Genomic DNA, 15,623 nt, shown 5'->3' with positions numbered 1-15,623 from the left:
AAATTGTGAGATTATTTTGTTGAGATAATACACATTTCATAAACCTTATGATATATTATTGGTCATGATACAGAGAACAAATAAGACATTTTACTCTATATAGCTATCTCTATATTTAACTCGCGAAACCATGGTATTTTAATTTTACAGCCATGAAGGACTCAAGTTTAGATCAAATCTGATGAAGAAGTTTGAGCATCTGTATGAAGGAATAGCAAAGCAGGGAAACCCAACACTCCTGAATGAGATCTACACAGAGCTCTACATCACAGAGGGTGACAGTGGAGAGATCAGTAATGAGCATGAGGTGAGACAGATTGAGACACAATCCAGGAGAGCAGCAACAGAGGACACACCGATCAAATGCAATGACATCTTCAGACCTTTACCTGGACAAGACAAACCCATCAGAACTGTGCTGACAAAGGGAGTCGCTGGCATTGGAAAAACAGTCTCTGTGCAGAAGTTCATCCTAGACTGGGCTGAAGGGAAAGTGAATCAGGACGTCCAGCTCATATTTCCACTTCCTTTCAGGGAGCTCAATTTGATGAAGGACAACACACTCAGTCTTTCAGATCTTCTTCATGTCTTTTTCCCTGAAACAAAAAAAATGGAAATATCCAGTGACAAATATAAAGTGTTGTTTATCTTTGATGGTCTGGATGAGTGTCGTTTTAACTTACATTTTCAAAGGAATGAGACTCTACGAGATGCAAACAAAAAGAAATCAGTGGACGTGCTGCTGATGAACCTCATTGCGGGGAAACTGCTTCCCTCTGCTCTCATCTGGATCACCTCCAGACCAGCAGCAGCTGAACTCGTCCCCTCTGAGTGTGTCCATCGAGTGACAGAGGTACGAGGCTTCAATGAGCCACAGAAGGAGGAATACTTCAGGAAGAGAATCAGTGATCAGAGTCTGGCCAATAAAATCATCTCACACCTGAAGTCATCAAGGAGCCTCTACATCATGTGCCACATCCCAGTGTTCTGCTGGATCTCTGCCACTGTTCTAGAGAAGATGTTGAGTGAAGCATGTCGGCCTACAGTTGTCAGGCGGTTAATATCAGTTTAAAATCATTTCTCATTAAATGTTTTAGGGATAAAATTTAGTGAGGGTCAACTGTGCGCAACGATTACTTTTTATTGATGCATTATATGTTTTTTTTGGTTACGTTATGATGTCAAATAATTTTAAAGAAAACTACAAATGAATAGTTATATAGGCTAATATATTATTCATGTAAGGTAAGTATAAACTACTTTAAAACCTGTTAAATATATACTATTTGCAATTTAGAAAGAAGAAAAAAAGCAAGCCAAGAGGTCTAAGCCACATCCTACAACTGTGAAGTGGAGGCAAAGGGACAGAAATGGGAATGTTATACGGCCGCTTCGAAAAAAAACCTCAATAAAACAAAAACTGAAAAGAAAGGCTCCTAACCACGGTGAGACAGTTGTAAATTTACAGTTATTGTTTAACCTGTTAACTGTCACCCCCACTTTTTTTTTTAGCCATGAAAATTTACTATCCAAACTTAAATGGTTGTAATTCAAGAACACTTTGGAATATAGACATAAGGCTGGTCTTGTTTTAAAGATGAAATTTGGCAGATTATTGTAGAAGTGAAATAACTTATGTAAGTGAAACAGAAAAAAAGTTATAGAAGTTCAAGTTTATGAAAATGTAAAATGTAAAAATATAATATTTTATATTTTATATAAAATATATATTTTACAAAACAAGTTTTACTCTAAAACTGCAAGGAAATCAAAGCCAAAAATCTGAACAAGTTGTGTTCCAAATTTCAGGTTGATATCTCAAAAAATGTGCTTTCAGTAAGATTTTGTTTGGGCGCAGTACCACACTTTTTCACTAGATGACAACCAAGCTCCATTACTGACCATATAAGGGCGCCTCCATTTCCATATATGGTTTGAGTGATCTGAACCATATATTTCCATTATTTTCATACAATTTATGAAGTAGACATCCTATATAGAAGTAGTATGGGAAGTTTGGCAGAATTTGATATGAATTCAGCTTCTAATAAACATAAAAACAACATGTATGTGGGTTATAGATCACCGCCACAATCATAAATGTATTTTTTTTCCTATTAAAAACATTTTCAGACATTTTTTTCTCAAAAAATTGAATGGATGTTATCTTTTGAACTCTTGGGATGAAAACAAACATGTTTCAACCAATCTTCAATGATTTTTCATGTTCATCGCTATTTCAAAATAAAGGTCTGAACATGCCTTATGAGTATGAAAATATGCTTGTTGCAAATTGATAAATTACTGCTCATCTGTAATTTATTTTGAAAATCAGTCACCAAATATGAAAACTGGAGATTCTAAGCTTTCAAATGATATATAGTTTGTCAAGATTAGTTTAGTTTTAGTATAGGATATTACTGTTTTAAGTATGTAATGGCTGTGGGCCCACCGGTGGGCCAGTGACAGTTAACACTTTAAATTTACTGTTATTTTCAGTTGTGATTTATATTTCTCACATGAAAAAATACTAGTACTTTATAGTAAATACTATAGTGTTTTTGAACCATACTATTGTAAAATACTTGAATTAATTTGTTGTGGTAATTCTATAGTTGCTGTGGTAATATAACAACTATAGTAACATAAACAAATTACTTTACCCAATACTGTACGAAGTTTTCTACAACTATAGGGTATATTATACTACAATATACATTACAGTTTTCTCTTGTAAAAACTAAAGTATACTACAGTATTTATTAGTTTTAGTTCACTATAGTTAATACTACAGTATACTGTAGCAGCATAGCAGCACAAGCTGTAGCACAAGTGTTGTAAATACTATAATATATACATTATACTATTTACTATAGTATGGTTCAAAAACACTATAGTATTTATTATAAATTACTATAGTATTTTTTTCCTGTGGGTTTTTCTATATTCAATAAATGTTTAGATTTATGCAGTCTGTTTTAATCTTTAAGTGCACTTAATTACATGTAGAACCAGATATATAGAACCCCAAAGCATAAGGTATTAATTTTATTTTGTTTAAAGGTCCCACCAGTGTGCCCATCCAAGAGGAATTTGTTTATCGAGCAGAAACTGGTAACTGTACACTATGGTTATATGGAATGGCATCTGGTTAATAGAGTTTAAGTAATATTCTGCCAGCTTCAACCTACATAATTGCATATTTTTTTATAAATGAGATCCTGGTAACACTTTAGAAAACTGATCCTTCATTAATGAATAACTACACAGGAACAAATGAGTAATGCATTATTAACACTCTATAACTTCTATTAACTAACAAGAAACTCTGTTTAATGAATTAGTAAGTAATAGTGCTCAGTTGAAGGTGGTAGTTCCCTATTAGCTAACCAGTAACTACTGTTTTTTTTTTTTTTTTCATACCTCCCAGAGAACTACTAAGAACTACTATATACAGGTTCATAATTAATGTGAATGATGCATAATGTATAATTAATTCTAAAGTAAAGGTCACGTTAACCCACTAGTAATGACTGAAGTATTATCAAATCCTTCAGAAGGAACTACTAATTATTTGGATCAGTATTATAAAGTGAAGATCATGGTAACCCACTAGTAACTGCTTAAGTGTTACCAAAAACATCAGAAGTAATTACTGTACAAAACTGTACAAAAACCTCAAAAGTTTACAATGACTCCAGTAGTTAGAGAGTTATCATGTTTCTCACTTTATAATAGTGATCCAAATAATTAGTAATTCCTTCTGAAGGATTTGGTAATACTTTAGTCATTACTAGTGGGTTACCATGATCTTCACTTTAGAATTAATTATATATTATGCATCATTCACATTAATTATGAACCTGTATATAGTAGTTCTTAGTAGTTCTCTGGGAGGTATGAAAAAACAGCTTTTGGCAGCTGAATATGTTCAAGAACGCATCTGCCAACACTGTCTTACTGCAGAGGCCATTGTACGGTGCAGGGACTGTCTACCTAGGCAGTTTCTATGCACCGTGTGTGATGGAGATGTTCATCAGCACTTACCTCTCCATAACAGAGACTCTATGGCCCATGGGTTCTTCACGCCATTGTGTCCAACCACTGCAGTGAAGAGACATTCCGAGGCCATCGAGTTCTCTGAACAGGGTATGCTTTTCATGTGTCCCATCATACTTTTCAGTCTGTACATTTTAAATGGCTGTTCATTAGTATATAATTATAATATATATTTAAAATAGTTATGATATATTATCATATATTTAATAAATATATTAGATTATATTTCATTTTACCTTGTTTATGAATCCTTTGCTAAGGAGTTTATTATCATTGTTTTGCTTTTGAATTTTTAGTTCGATATCTTCCACTACTTTTGCCAGAGAAAATTTGTGCCTGTTCAGAAAGTTCCTGCAGGTTGATCAGTGGCAAGCCCATTATTGTAATAAATTTTAATGGTAAGATGTAGTTTTTTCTCTTTATGAAAACAACACAAATTAAGGTTAATATAAGAACTCAATGCTTGCATGTAATATCTGTGATTAGGAATTTTTAAAGCTGTTGTGATGCATGTGAACTTTTTTATTATAGGACGGTACAATCTCACCCTTCCATCACTGGAGACCTCATGCTGTGGGAAAACATGGGCAGTGGGGCTCAGTGATCTTCTCAAGTCTGGGTACTGGCCAGCCTCTATACATTTTGAGACCGTGTATGAGGCTGGCCTTTTTAGGTCTTTTCTGGATTTAAAACTTTTTGCTCCAGGTCTTTCACATCAAGCGTTCCTTGGAATGCTTGACCGGAGAACAGAGTACAATGGCAGGGTAAATATTGTTATTCAGTGTATATTGTTAACATGATGTTTGTTCTTTAAAGTGATTGATTGGTTTGGTTATTTCAACAGAGTGGTAAAATATGTGGAGACACATTCCAGAAAGCCTTGCTGGAGTGGACCTTTGCCCAGCATGAGGTTGAGAGGCTTTGTGGTGTACAGCCATTTAAATGTCCTGCTTGCAGTCCTTCCATGCATGCCATCTCAGTGGATGGTAACAGGAAGCTGTACAGGTTCCATAATGCACATGGGTGTATTTTTTTTCTTTATTTTTTTATTGTACTACTTAACTGTCTATATCATGTTTCTCTTTCCCAATAAAATTAAGCACAGAGAAGGGCTACTTCGATGGGACATTTATAATGAAGGATGAAGATGTTTCATCCTTTGTGGGATATGTTCATGAAAAGACCAAGCATGTAATAACCCTTAACTTATTGTCATATTGTTTATTCCAGTCCAGCTACCATTATTGAAATATTAATAATAATTTTATTGTAATGTCTTGTAGGCCACAGGTAAAGGGGTGTGTGGCTCTTCTCAATGGACAGCAGCCAAGGAGTCTGCAAAAAAGTCGACATCAAAGATTGATGAGGAAGGCCTTGAGATTGCTGTGTGCCGACATGGAGGACTTTTAAAAGGCCTAAATATGTTCAGAGGGGAAATATTTGCTTATCCCCTGTTCCTTCAAAACACCCTCTCAAAAGAAAATGTGTCATTCTTCTGCTCAGATGTCGCCTGCAAGTACTGGCCATACTTAAAGAGAGTGGTGGGACACTGTCCAGAGCTAAGGCCTTTATTAAATATGCGCCCACTATTATCAGTTATGCATGCCAAAGCACATGAGTGGAGTTGTGAGGTAAGATTCTTTCTTTACATAAAATTATATTAATGATATTTTTGTGGTATGGACATGTACTTTTATTTGAACAGCCATTGTTTTTTTTGTTTTTGTTTTTTGTAGATAAAATGGTCTGGAAGAAACCAAGAGGGAGCTGGTCTTACAATTGGAGAAGAGGTGGAGCAAGTCAACTCCTTCTTGTCAAGAGCTGCAATTTGCACTAAATACATGTCCAAAGCTGGTGAATATATTAGATAAACACTACTTTTAACATACAGTTATTTCTAAGTATCAGTGAATCATGACTATAACTTTTTTAAATATATTTTCTTTGACCAACTATCTAATAATAGCACGTTCAGACATGCTCACTGTTCTTGCTTCTGCATGGAACAAACGGAAGTCTGAAAATCTGGCCAAATGTTTGTCTCAAAGATACATTAAGGTATTTTACTGATGCAAAAGTCAACCTTGTTCTTATCGTACAAAAAGTACATTTAAAGGGTTAGTTCACCCAAAAATGAAAACTCTATCATTAATTACTCACCCTCATGCCATTCCACACCTGTAAGACCTTCATTCATCTTCAGAACACAAATTAAGATATTTTTGATGACAGAATGGTGTCAGATTTCCATCCATAGACTGCCTTTGTTACTGAAACATTGATGCTTCAAAAACTCCATAAAGAGACTGGAAAACTAATCCATATGAATTGAGTAGTTTATTCCAAATTTTCTGAAGAAAATCGATTGGTTGTTATGACGAACAGATTTAATTTAGGCTTTTACTCGCATGTAAACTTTGATCAGCAAACATAAGCAGAAGCTCAACCAAACTTGAATAATGCACAAGAGCAAACCTCTCTTGGAGGCTCAAACGTGCTGCATAAACAATGAGGTTCATTCTTCATCTGTTCATCATAACAAGTGATCGATTCTCTTCAGAAAATGTGGACTAAACCGCTTGATTCATATGGATTAATTTTACGATGTCTTTATGAACTTTTCAAAGTGTCAAAGTGGTAGTTGCAAAATTCAGTCTGTGGAAGGAAATCTGACAGCATTCTGTCATCAGAAATATCTTAATTTGTGTTCTGAAGATGAACGAAGGTCTTACGGGTGTAGAACGACATGAGGGTGAGTAATTAATGACAGAATTTTCATGTTTGGGTGTACTAACCCTTTAACATAATTTGAGCAATTACGTCTATTGCATACATTGTTGAACTATAAACCTTTATGATCAAATTAATTTTATAGTGTTTTGATATGTATTTAGACAACCGAAAGGCTGAAAGTGGAAAGAGAGAGCTTTGAAAGTCTGCAGGCTGAGCTTAATGTCAGTGATGATGACATTCAGCAGTGGGTCAGTGATGTCCAGCAGTGGGCCACAGGTAATACATTTTGAAGGGCCTGTTTTAGTTTTTTTATGTAATAACATTTTTTTCCATTTATAAATGTTGTGCACAGAAGGCAGAATATATCACATTTGTAAGGCTAATTCATTTGTTTGGGATGTAGTATCAAGTGCAAAGGAGGACACTGGACTTGAGGGCAGAATTCGAGGCCTTTATGTCAGCATAAAGCTGAGAAAAATTAATCTATACCGTCAGACAGGTCAGATAAGATGATGATGATGATGATAAAAAATAATTCATATAGCTAAGGAATGAACTTGAGTGCTGTAATAATAATATATGTTGTTGATTTATTAGATAGCAACAAGAGAAGGCACAAAATAAGGAGGAAAATTAATGAAGACAAGTCAACCTTGGCAGCTGCCATTAAGGACTTCAATGAACAATCAGTCCACCAGCTTCCTTCCGTGGATGAACTGCTCACAGCTGATCATTTCCAATGGCCATGGGAATGCCCTGACACTAGTAATTAACTTTAAAAAAATATTCAGTGTATTTGATAAACATTGTTTGATGTTAATACAGTCCTCCTCAGTGTTTAAAAGATGGTAATTTAGGACCTTCATTAATTGCAGGTAATGGCAACCTCTCAACTAAGAAGATGGTCTTTGACCGGTTCATGATGCTTTCCCGACTGAAGGAGGAGGAGCAGATCATAGTGACGGAGGTGAAGCAACACTGGCAATCATTGAAGGAAGCTGAATGTTCCCTGAGGGATCTCTCAGTTCAAATACAAACTAACAGTGAGTATCCATAACAAATTCAAAACCAATGCATTGCTGGAATTAAAACATTAGGGATTGATTTTATTTATCCTCTTCAATGTTTTCATTCCTTTTTTGTGTAGACAGTGACTTTGAGCTTTCAGAGGAGAGTGCCAATGGACTACTGTGCCTTCTCAAGAGAAAAATGGAAGACCTTCAGTTTCTGCAAAATAATGCTAGGATGTTATAACGACAATGTGTTCTGGGACAGGCTTCGGACAGCATTCTATTTGATAACATTTCCTATAAAGAAACTGAGGCAATAAACTACAGCTCTGATGAAACAGACAGTGATGAGGACTAAACCTGAGTATATAGAATAGACAGATACTGAAGAACTATTTTAATAAGCTGTATTTCTTTTTCTTTTTCTTTTTTCACTGTGAGAAACATTTTAGCATATTAACAGAATCTATTTAATATTTTCCCATCCTAATGGAAATGAGATTAAGGTTCAGCAGTACAAGTTTTGACTATTATTTTTGAATCTTTAAATGTGTTTGTGTATGTAAGACAGGTGTTTCACTCCACGCATTTTTATAGTCTTATAAACAGCCATACAACCTCCATCCCTATTAATTATATTCTATTATTTCCATTTTCCTTAGCTCTCATGGGACCATACAGTGTATATCTGTGAGGGGTGTTTTGCAGTGTGTACATATCTTATATTGATAGAAAGTATATAAGGATACATAACGTTTTCACCTAATAATTTTTTTTCCTTACTGTAAGCAAAATAAAATACTTGTACAGTGATCTACAAAAACAGTCTTGTCTTTTTATCTCCTCTCTGTTCAGGCAGGTTTTGCATGTAATGTGCAGATAATTCTGCAGTATATTCTCTTTTGACTAATACTGTTCTGATAAATACTATGACATAGTCAGTGCAGTTCTTACAAATTGTAGTCTGTTACTAATTCCAAATTACATGACAAATTGTATCCATTACATTACACATTTAAGGTAATAGACTATGATTTGTATTTGATATGTTTATCTGCATGTCATGTGACCATTAATGTACATCAGAGAATAAAACTTATTATTATTTTATTTTTGACCTAACTTAACTAAAAATCTCAGCGCTTACTTCAAGTAAAATTATTAGTAGGTCAAAGAGGTTCATCTGACAAAAATTGTGGAGAAACACTGCATTGCATGTTAATATGAAATGACGTGAATTTGTACATTTTAGTGTGTTTAAAAGACAAAAGCCTTCCAAGGACAGTGATACATGGTTAAATGACTCAGTGTTATTCAATTAATAATGTTTACATCATAATTAGTTACTACCCAACAATCAACAATGATTATACAATGTAGAATTGCATTTTAGGTAATAGTCTAAATATAGTTGTCTTATGCCACAATTCAGAATCTTGAATTAGCATTTTATTTATAATGTCTTGGGTTAGGGTTAGGGTTAGAGCTGTCCTAATGCAAGTAACCAAGAAAATGTAAAAAATCATCCAGAATGTGGACTATTTTATCAGTGTTTTTAAATACATCAACCCACCTGATTTTCATGTTGTATGCTATAATGTAATCAATCAATGCTAAATTTAGTACTAAATCAGCATGTCAAGACCAGTTGTGTTCATTTGAAGTATAACTGATTATATTACAGTGATTGGTTATTAAATTATAAAGTACAATGACATTCTTTTGTTGGTCCTTTTGACGTGAAGAATGAGAAAGCATGAGTTAAGTATTACAAGCAAGGCCCAACACTGGATAAGGATGTGTAATAGTGCAATGAAGTGTCACAATATGTATTGGTTGTTTAAATTGGTGTCTTTGTTTACTGTAAACACTGTATTCTTGTTCTTGATCTAATTAAATAAACGGAAGCCCATTCCAAATGGGCATTTATGATGATTTTTGGGGGTCTGTTCTTGTTCTGTTCTGTTAACTATGACTGGATGAACTTGCAACAATTTACATAATGGCAAGTTGTTGAAAAGACAATGTAATTGTGATTCAACACACTTTGCTGTCCATGATAAGAATAATGTTGGACACAGTTTTCAAATAGGCTATATATGAAAAGGTGGCACAAAGGTGTTTTAAAAAGTGTTCATAGTAAAATACCAAATTTCATCCTGCCTTTCAAATATGTCATAGAGGTTTACACAATAAACATGATTAAATATCCCTTTGTTTATTAAAGATAGTACTTTTTTACAGTTTGTTATGAAACGTTTTAAACTACATTACCCATAAGCCTCTGTCATTATATCGAAGGAACGCAAAAAATATGGCGCTGTTATTTGTATTTCAGTGATGATATGCTAGGGTTAGGGTTAGGATATCGTTAACGAGGGTAATACCTCACAACACAGCAACACCGCATTGTTAACTAAATGTATTACTGACGTAATAATAACAGCAAAACGTACTTTGCAATATTAAACGTTTTTTATATGGGTAAAAAAGATTATCCAATCACAGCGAATCCCGCGTGTGCCAAGGGAAGATCAGAGCCAATGACAACCCATCTGAGCAGAAGCGTCACACGTACTTGTCCATATATGGTCATTTTTGACAGCATCTTCTAGGCTCTTGTGGTGAATGGACAGATTATGATTTAAACATTTATTTGCCCCCCATTATATCAAACTAAACCGACAGATTGGATTGTGGGGTTAACCCGATGCAGCAATAGATTTGTTAATTAAAGTGAAACTTTTTTTTTTTTTTTTTTCAAGCAAGGGCCTAATGGTTTCCATTGTATGCATTCATATACACACATGTATATACATATATATGTATGTATATGTATGTGTGTGTGTGTGTGTATATATATATATATATATGTATGTATGTGTGTGTGTGTGTGTATATATATATATATATATATATGTATGTGTGTGTGTGTGTGTGTGTGTGTATATATATATATATATATATATAAAGATTTTTCCTCCCACAATTTCTTTCGCAGCTGTAACTTTTTGTAACCCAATTTATTTTGCTCAGAAGGGATGTGTAAGCACTATTTGTAATATTGTACTATATTTTGTACTATTAAAAGCATTGTTTGACTATACAAGGGTAAAATTGTAATAATCCTACTATGGTATTTACTAAATATTTACAACTCACTGGTCCCATTTGGAGCAATCTGTGTCTATCTGCTAATATATGACACTATAATATACCTTGTACATCTAGCCTATAGTCTAGTGAGAATATGGTTGTTCATATCCATATATTAACTGAATAGACAAGTATATATGATACTGTACACACACACACACACACACACACACACACACACACACACACACACACACACACACACACAATGGGCTTATACTCAAAAACGACTATGTAAGACTACAAATGACTTCATATTTCCATGAGCCATTCCTGATTGATAGTTTTCCCAGTGTTGCTGTGGGTTTCCTCTGGGTGCACCAGTGTCCTCCACACTCCAAAAACATGTAGGTATAGTTAATCAGGAACTAGAGACTATATTGTGTGTGTCAAGTCAAGTCAAGTCACCTTTATTTATATAGCGCTTTTTACAATGCAGATTGTGTCAAAGCAGCTTTACAGTTATAACTGGTATGTAATTTTGGCTGCACAGCAGCTCTTAAAGAAAATGGTGTCATTGTCCATCTTAAGTAAATTCAGTATTGATTCACTCCGATGTAAGAAACAATAGTTATTAATTCAGTTAATTTATCTATATCAGCACTGAAGTGAACAGTGATGTCATTGTCCAGCTCAGTTCAGTTCGCATACAATGGTGTCAATGCAGATCAAAACACTGTTAAATATATCAAATGTAATCTCTGTGACAGACTGGTCAGGGTGACTTTCAACCTTTGGCCTGTGGTAGCTTGAATAAGCTCCAGCCCCTGGATATTTCAGAAATATATATATATTTTAAATTTTTTTATAAAAGGTAAAAAGATATAAATAGACGTAATGAAAACACAAACCTTTATTTGTCCACTATAACAGTGGCTCAAAAACAAACAAACAAAGGTGGGTGGCCATGTCTTCCTACTGGAAAAAAGTCAAAACAACAACTAATAAATGAGAAAATTACAGTGGTGAATTAAGTTGCCATGTAGGTTTACTTACCAGGATGGACATGGCAACCAATGCACCAGCACTTCTTTACGTCCCTGTGAATTAAGTAAGAAAAAAGAGCCAATTACAAAACAAATCATTACATTTCCATCTTTACACATCATTACATCACTTACTACATTTTTAAAGCATTTAATGTAACTCAAAAACTTTAAACAAAGCACCATTGAAAGCCACCATCCCACCATCCTCATGTGGTATTACTGTGGTACAGCAACACACCAGCACAAAAACAGAGACAGGGGTAGCTGCAGGTCGGAGTAATGGGTGTACCGAAAGGTGGCGTGCTGAAAGGTGAATGCTACAACAGAAACTATCCCTTAACCCTATCCCTAACCTTAACAGACAGCTTTCACTACCAATTATAAAGACCTTTCTCCAACTTTTAACATGCCCCAACCTTTCTCCACACCCAATGCTCCAACATGGCATGACCCACACCTGCAAAAACACACTAAAGTAGGTTTTGTCATCAAAGCATGCAATGTGAAATTTGAATTCCAATTCATAATTTAGGATTCTTATCATCTTAACCAAAACTGACCCATAAATGCGACCCAAACAAAGCCTAACAGACTGAAGAGCAACTTCAACAACTGCTGTTAACATATTCAAAAGCAATGGAAAAACACATCTAAACTGTACATGCTATATAGTTAGATAAGTTATATTCATATTAAACTGTAGAAGCCAACACTGTAGTACTGTACAGAACATTTTATATTAATATATGAATTCACAGTTCTTCACCTTATTTATTGTTTGTGTACTGATGTGTAATATTCTACACTGCCTGTACTCATACTATAGTCAGAAAGCAAATAAGAATTCCATTCCATATGTTTATTTTTTAGCAATAAAGTACCCTTAACATTAGCATATATTCAATGTGAAGTTATTAACATTACAACAGAGCTAAATATTTTGGGATACTGATCCATTCATAGTTTAAACAAAAACATACATTAATTACTTAATTTAATACATTTAATAAATTATTTAAATTAATTTACTGTACATGAAAAGGTCACGGTATTATGGAACACAACATTGACAGATTGTAGATACAGATTAATACCAACCTTTCTGAGATGTGTCTTAGATACAAATTCCACTGGAAATACATCCAGAGATGCATGGAATGGACATTCTGTACAAATGTAATTTGGTTAGAAATGTATTAATTACTTAATAACTAGAACAGAGAATGTCTAAAAGTTAAAAAGCAGAACAATTTTTAAACATCTAAAAATCTAAACAGCACTGAAACAACAAATATAAACATCAATATTTTGAGAACTTTCCAAATGGATGACAATGTGTAATAGACTAGCTATGCAAAGAGCTAAAACACTGGTCTGAAACTCAGTTCCTAGAGGGCCACAGCTCTGAACAGTTTTGCTCCAACCCTAATCAAACACACCTGATCCAGCTAATCAAGGGGCACGTTCAAGCTTAAACCGGTGCACAACGTTTTGCTACGGTTTCCGGGTTGAACACCATATTAAACAAAATAGACATGTTTCCTGGAAATGGTCTGCAACGAGGTTTGAGATACGTTTTCTCTTGTTTGGTGGGTGTGTCAAAATGCCCAATCAGCAGCAACATGTATATAAACCATGCGGTATTAAAGAGACAGCTCACACAATGGGTCCAAGTAAAGTCGTTTACAAATGTGTCCGCTGGAGCTCAGCATACGCAACAATTGAAGATATTAGAAGACATGTTTGTCATAAGAGTTTTATAGTAAAAATATAGCATATCAATATAGCATATCAATTCTTCAAAAAGAACACAAAGAATGGCCTTCTCAGCTGCCATAGTTGCATCTCTTGTGTCATCAGAACAGGGTGTTCAACGTACCACCGTTTCCATTTAAAAAACGTTTTGCAATGTTTTGTCGGGGCTGAACACAGCCCAGGTCTTCAGCGTTACTAGCAGGTGTGAGTTGGAACTAGTTGTAGCTAAACTGTGCAAGGCTGTGGTCCTTTCAGTTTAAGACCACTGAAAACTGAATTGTATAACATTTCATACCTGTGTCTGTATTTTTTTGGCGCTTTCTTTTGGCTGCCATGTTGACAGCTGATTTGCTGTAAAGTAAAAAAAAAAAAGTTTTAGCTTTGTTCAAGTACATGTCAAAGAACAGTTTTCATTGAGCCTGAGTTCACATTGTTCCTTGCTCATTGTATAGGCTTTACCCAAAGGTCCCTTTAAGACAAGTAATTTCACACTGCGATCATCTTTGAAATGCCTCTTGGGCATCCAAATGCAGCTCCTATCTCTCTGAATGGGGAAAAATCAAATTCTCCAAATGATTATGATTAAATTTCCAATTTGAAAATCACCAATAAAATGTTCATAAAGCATTTTTAAAAAACTTTTCAGACTGCAGTAGCCAATGCGCATGTGCAGTCATACACGCGTATCTCAATTCTGATAGCAACCGGAGCTTCTAAGGCAGCTGGGATGAAGTGGTGACTTTTTCTAATCAACGATTGGTTCTATTATTTAGAATGTGGGATTAATTTGCCATGTTGTGCATAACATTTTCTCCCATTAATGAATAATAGGAATGTAATGTTTTCCTATATCTAGAGTCTTTGTTTCACCCCATCTTCTTCCACTCACCAATCTGGTTTTAATACGACTCCCTCTATCTCTTTTCTTTCATCCATTTCATCCATCTTAAGTGCACTAATCTTTTGTTTCTCTGCCTGTTTCTTCATCTCCTTTGCCTGTTTAGTCTTTTTTGTCACTTTCATTTCCCCTTCTTCATTAACAGGCCTCTCTGGTTCTTCCCCCCCACTTTCTGTCTGTTGTTCTTCGATCTGCTCTTCATCCTCCAATCTTTCCTTCATCCTCAAATCTACATTGTTCTCTGATAAAATGTTCTCTTCATCTTCTGCAGCCTCGTTTATGTCCTGACTCTCTGTCCTATCACCCTCTGTGTCCTCTTGTTCTTTTTCTGGACTTTTGAAACTCTGTTCCTCAACAGGCCTCTCTGGTTCTTCCTCCCCACTTTCTATCTGTTGTTCTTCGATCTGCTCTTCATCCTCCAGTCTTTCCACTTCTACATTGTTCTCCAGTGTAATGTCCTCTTCATCTTCTACAGTCTCTTTCAAGTCCTGCCTTTCTGCTTCATTACCTTCTGTGACCTCTTGTTCTTTTTCTGGACCAAAACCTTAAAAAGTACAATTAAAGTCATATTAAAATACATAAATTTTTTTAAAAAAAAAACCAGTTTAACATAGAAACTTGTATAGCTACAGAACTTACTGTACACATAAAATATGAGACAAACATTTAAGTATCAGTGCTTGCAAATATGATTTACCTTGTAAAATATGCTCAAAGAGTATGAGCATTTTTTCCATCACCTTATGTCCCTCAGGTGGGAACTCAAAGGGACACTGGACCTCCGCTGTCCACCTATGGGCCTTTGAACACTTCCCCAGTAGCAGAAGAGGAACGTATCCCAGCACTTTAAGTTTTTCCATCTAAAATAGAATGTCAAACAGTACAGCTTTCAAAAATGGTTCATAATTCTGAAAAAAAAAAAAAAAAAGTTTAAAGAAATCTGCTTAGCCAGATGTCACTCTAAGCTAACATGTGTTTTTTCTTGCTTGAACACAAAAACAGATTTTTTAAAAAATGTCCAGG

General features: G+C 34.8%; 3 protein-coding genes across 52 annotated transcripts in view; 2 read left to right on the top strand and 1 right to left on the bottom strand.

Moving 5' to 3' along the window:
• Positions 1 to 15,623, bottom strand: part of LOC127505693 (protein adenylyltransferase SelO-like) — a 557,335-nt gene that overhangs the window by 9,289 nt on the left and 532,423 nt on the right. For 6 of the 23 annotated variants that reach the window (XM_051881404.1, XM_051881406.1, XM_051881405.1 and 3 more), the window contains exons 6-12: positions 15,298 to 15,460; positions 14,592 to 15,144; positions 13,998 to 14,053; positions 13,046 to 13,113; positions 11,955 to 11,998; positions 11,810 to 11,876; positions 11,339 to 11,725 (exon numbers count right to left, since the gene is read on the bottom strand). The exons of 6 other annotated variants lie outside the window; for them this stretch is intronic. In XM_051881404.1, coding sequence (XP_051737364.1) covers positions 11,627 to 11,725; positions 11,810 to 11,876; positions 11,955 to 11,998; positions 13,046 to 13,113; positions 13,998 to 14,053; positions 14,592 to 15,144; positions 15,298 to 15,460 — 1,050 coding nt within the window. In that variant the 3' untranslated portion in view covers positions 11,339 to 11,626. Of the gene's footprint in view, positions 1 to 11,338; positions 11,726 to 11,809; positions 11,877 to 11,954; positions 11,999 to 13,045; positions 13,114 to 13,997; positions 14,054 to 14,591; positions 15,145 to 15,297; positions 15,461 to 15,623 lie in introns of those variants that run through there. 11 more of the 23 variants (XM_051881412.1, XM_051881422.1, XM_051881416.1 and 8 more) reach the window with 10 other exon arrangements.
• Positions 1 to 15,623, top strand: part of LOC127505684 (NACHT, LRR and PYD domains-containing protein 12-like) — a 113,689-nt gene that overhangs the window by 1,105 nt on the left and 96,961 nt on the right. The gene's annotated exons all lie outside the window — the stretch shown is intronic.
• On the top strand, positions 3,848 to 9,737 carry LOC127505688 (uncharacterized). Its single transcript, XM_051881384.1, has 13 exons — positions 3,848 to 4,149; positions 4,356 to 4,457; positions 4,591 to 4,823; positions 4,904 to 5,082; positions 5,160 to 5,250; positions 5,343 to 5,690; positions 5,796 to 5,913; positions 6,026 to 6,117; positions 6,954 to 7,068; positions 7,196 to 7,291; positions 7,390 to 7,557; positions 7,668 to 7,835; positions 7,940 to 9,737. The coding sequence occupies exons 1-13, from the start codon at positions 3,858 to 3,860 to the stop codon at positions 8,044 to 8,046; spliced, it is 2,109 nt and encodes a 702-aa protein (XP_051737344.1). The 5' UTR covers positions 3,848 to 3,857; the 3' UTR covers positions 8,047 to 9,737.

This window comes from Ctenopharyngodon idella, chromosome 23 (genome assembly GCF_019924925.1).
Source record: "Ctenopharyngodon idella isolate HZGC_01 chromosome 23, HZGC01, whole genome shotgun sequence".
NCBI lineage: Eukaryota > Metazoa > Chordata > Actinopteri > Cypriniformes > Xenocyprididae > Ctenopharyngodon > Ctenopharyngodon idella.
This window is presented reverse-complemented; position numbering and strand designations above follow the sequence as displayed.

Bases quoted from the DNA above. Each gene is read 5' to 3' on its own strand.
- LOC127505688 (XM_051881384.1), top strand. From the start codon at position 3,858: ATGAACCTGTATATAGTAGTTCTTAGTAGTTCTCTGGGAGGTATGAAA. The intron at 4,824-4,903 runs GTAAATATTGTT...TTATTTCAACAG, and splicing joins GAACAGAGTACAATGGCAGG to AGTGGTAAAATATGTGGAGA. The intron at 7,069-7,195 runs GTAATACATTTT...TTTGGGATGTAG, and splicing joins TGTCCAGCAGTGGGCCACAG to TATCAAGTGCAAAGGAGGAC.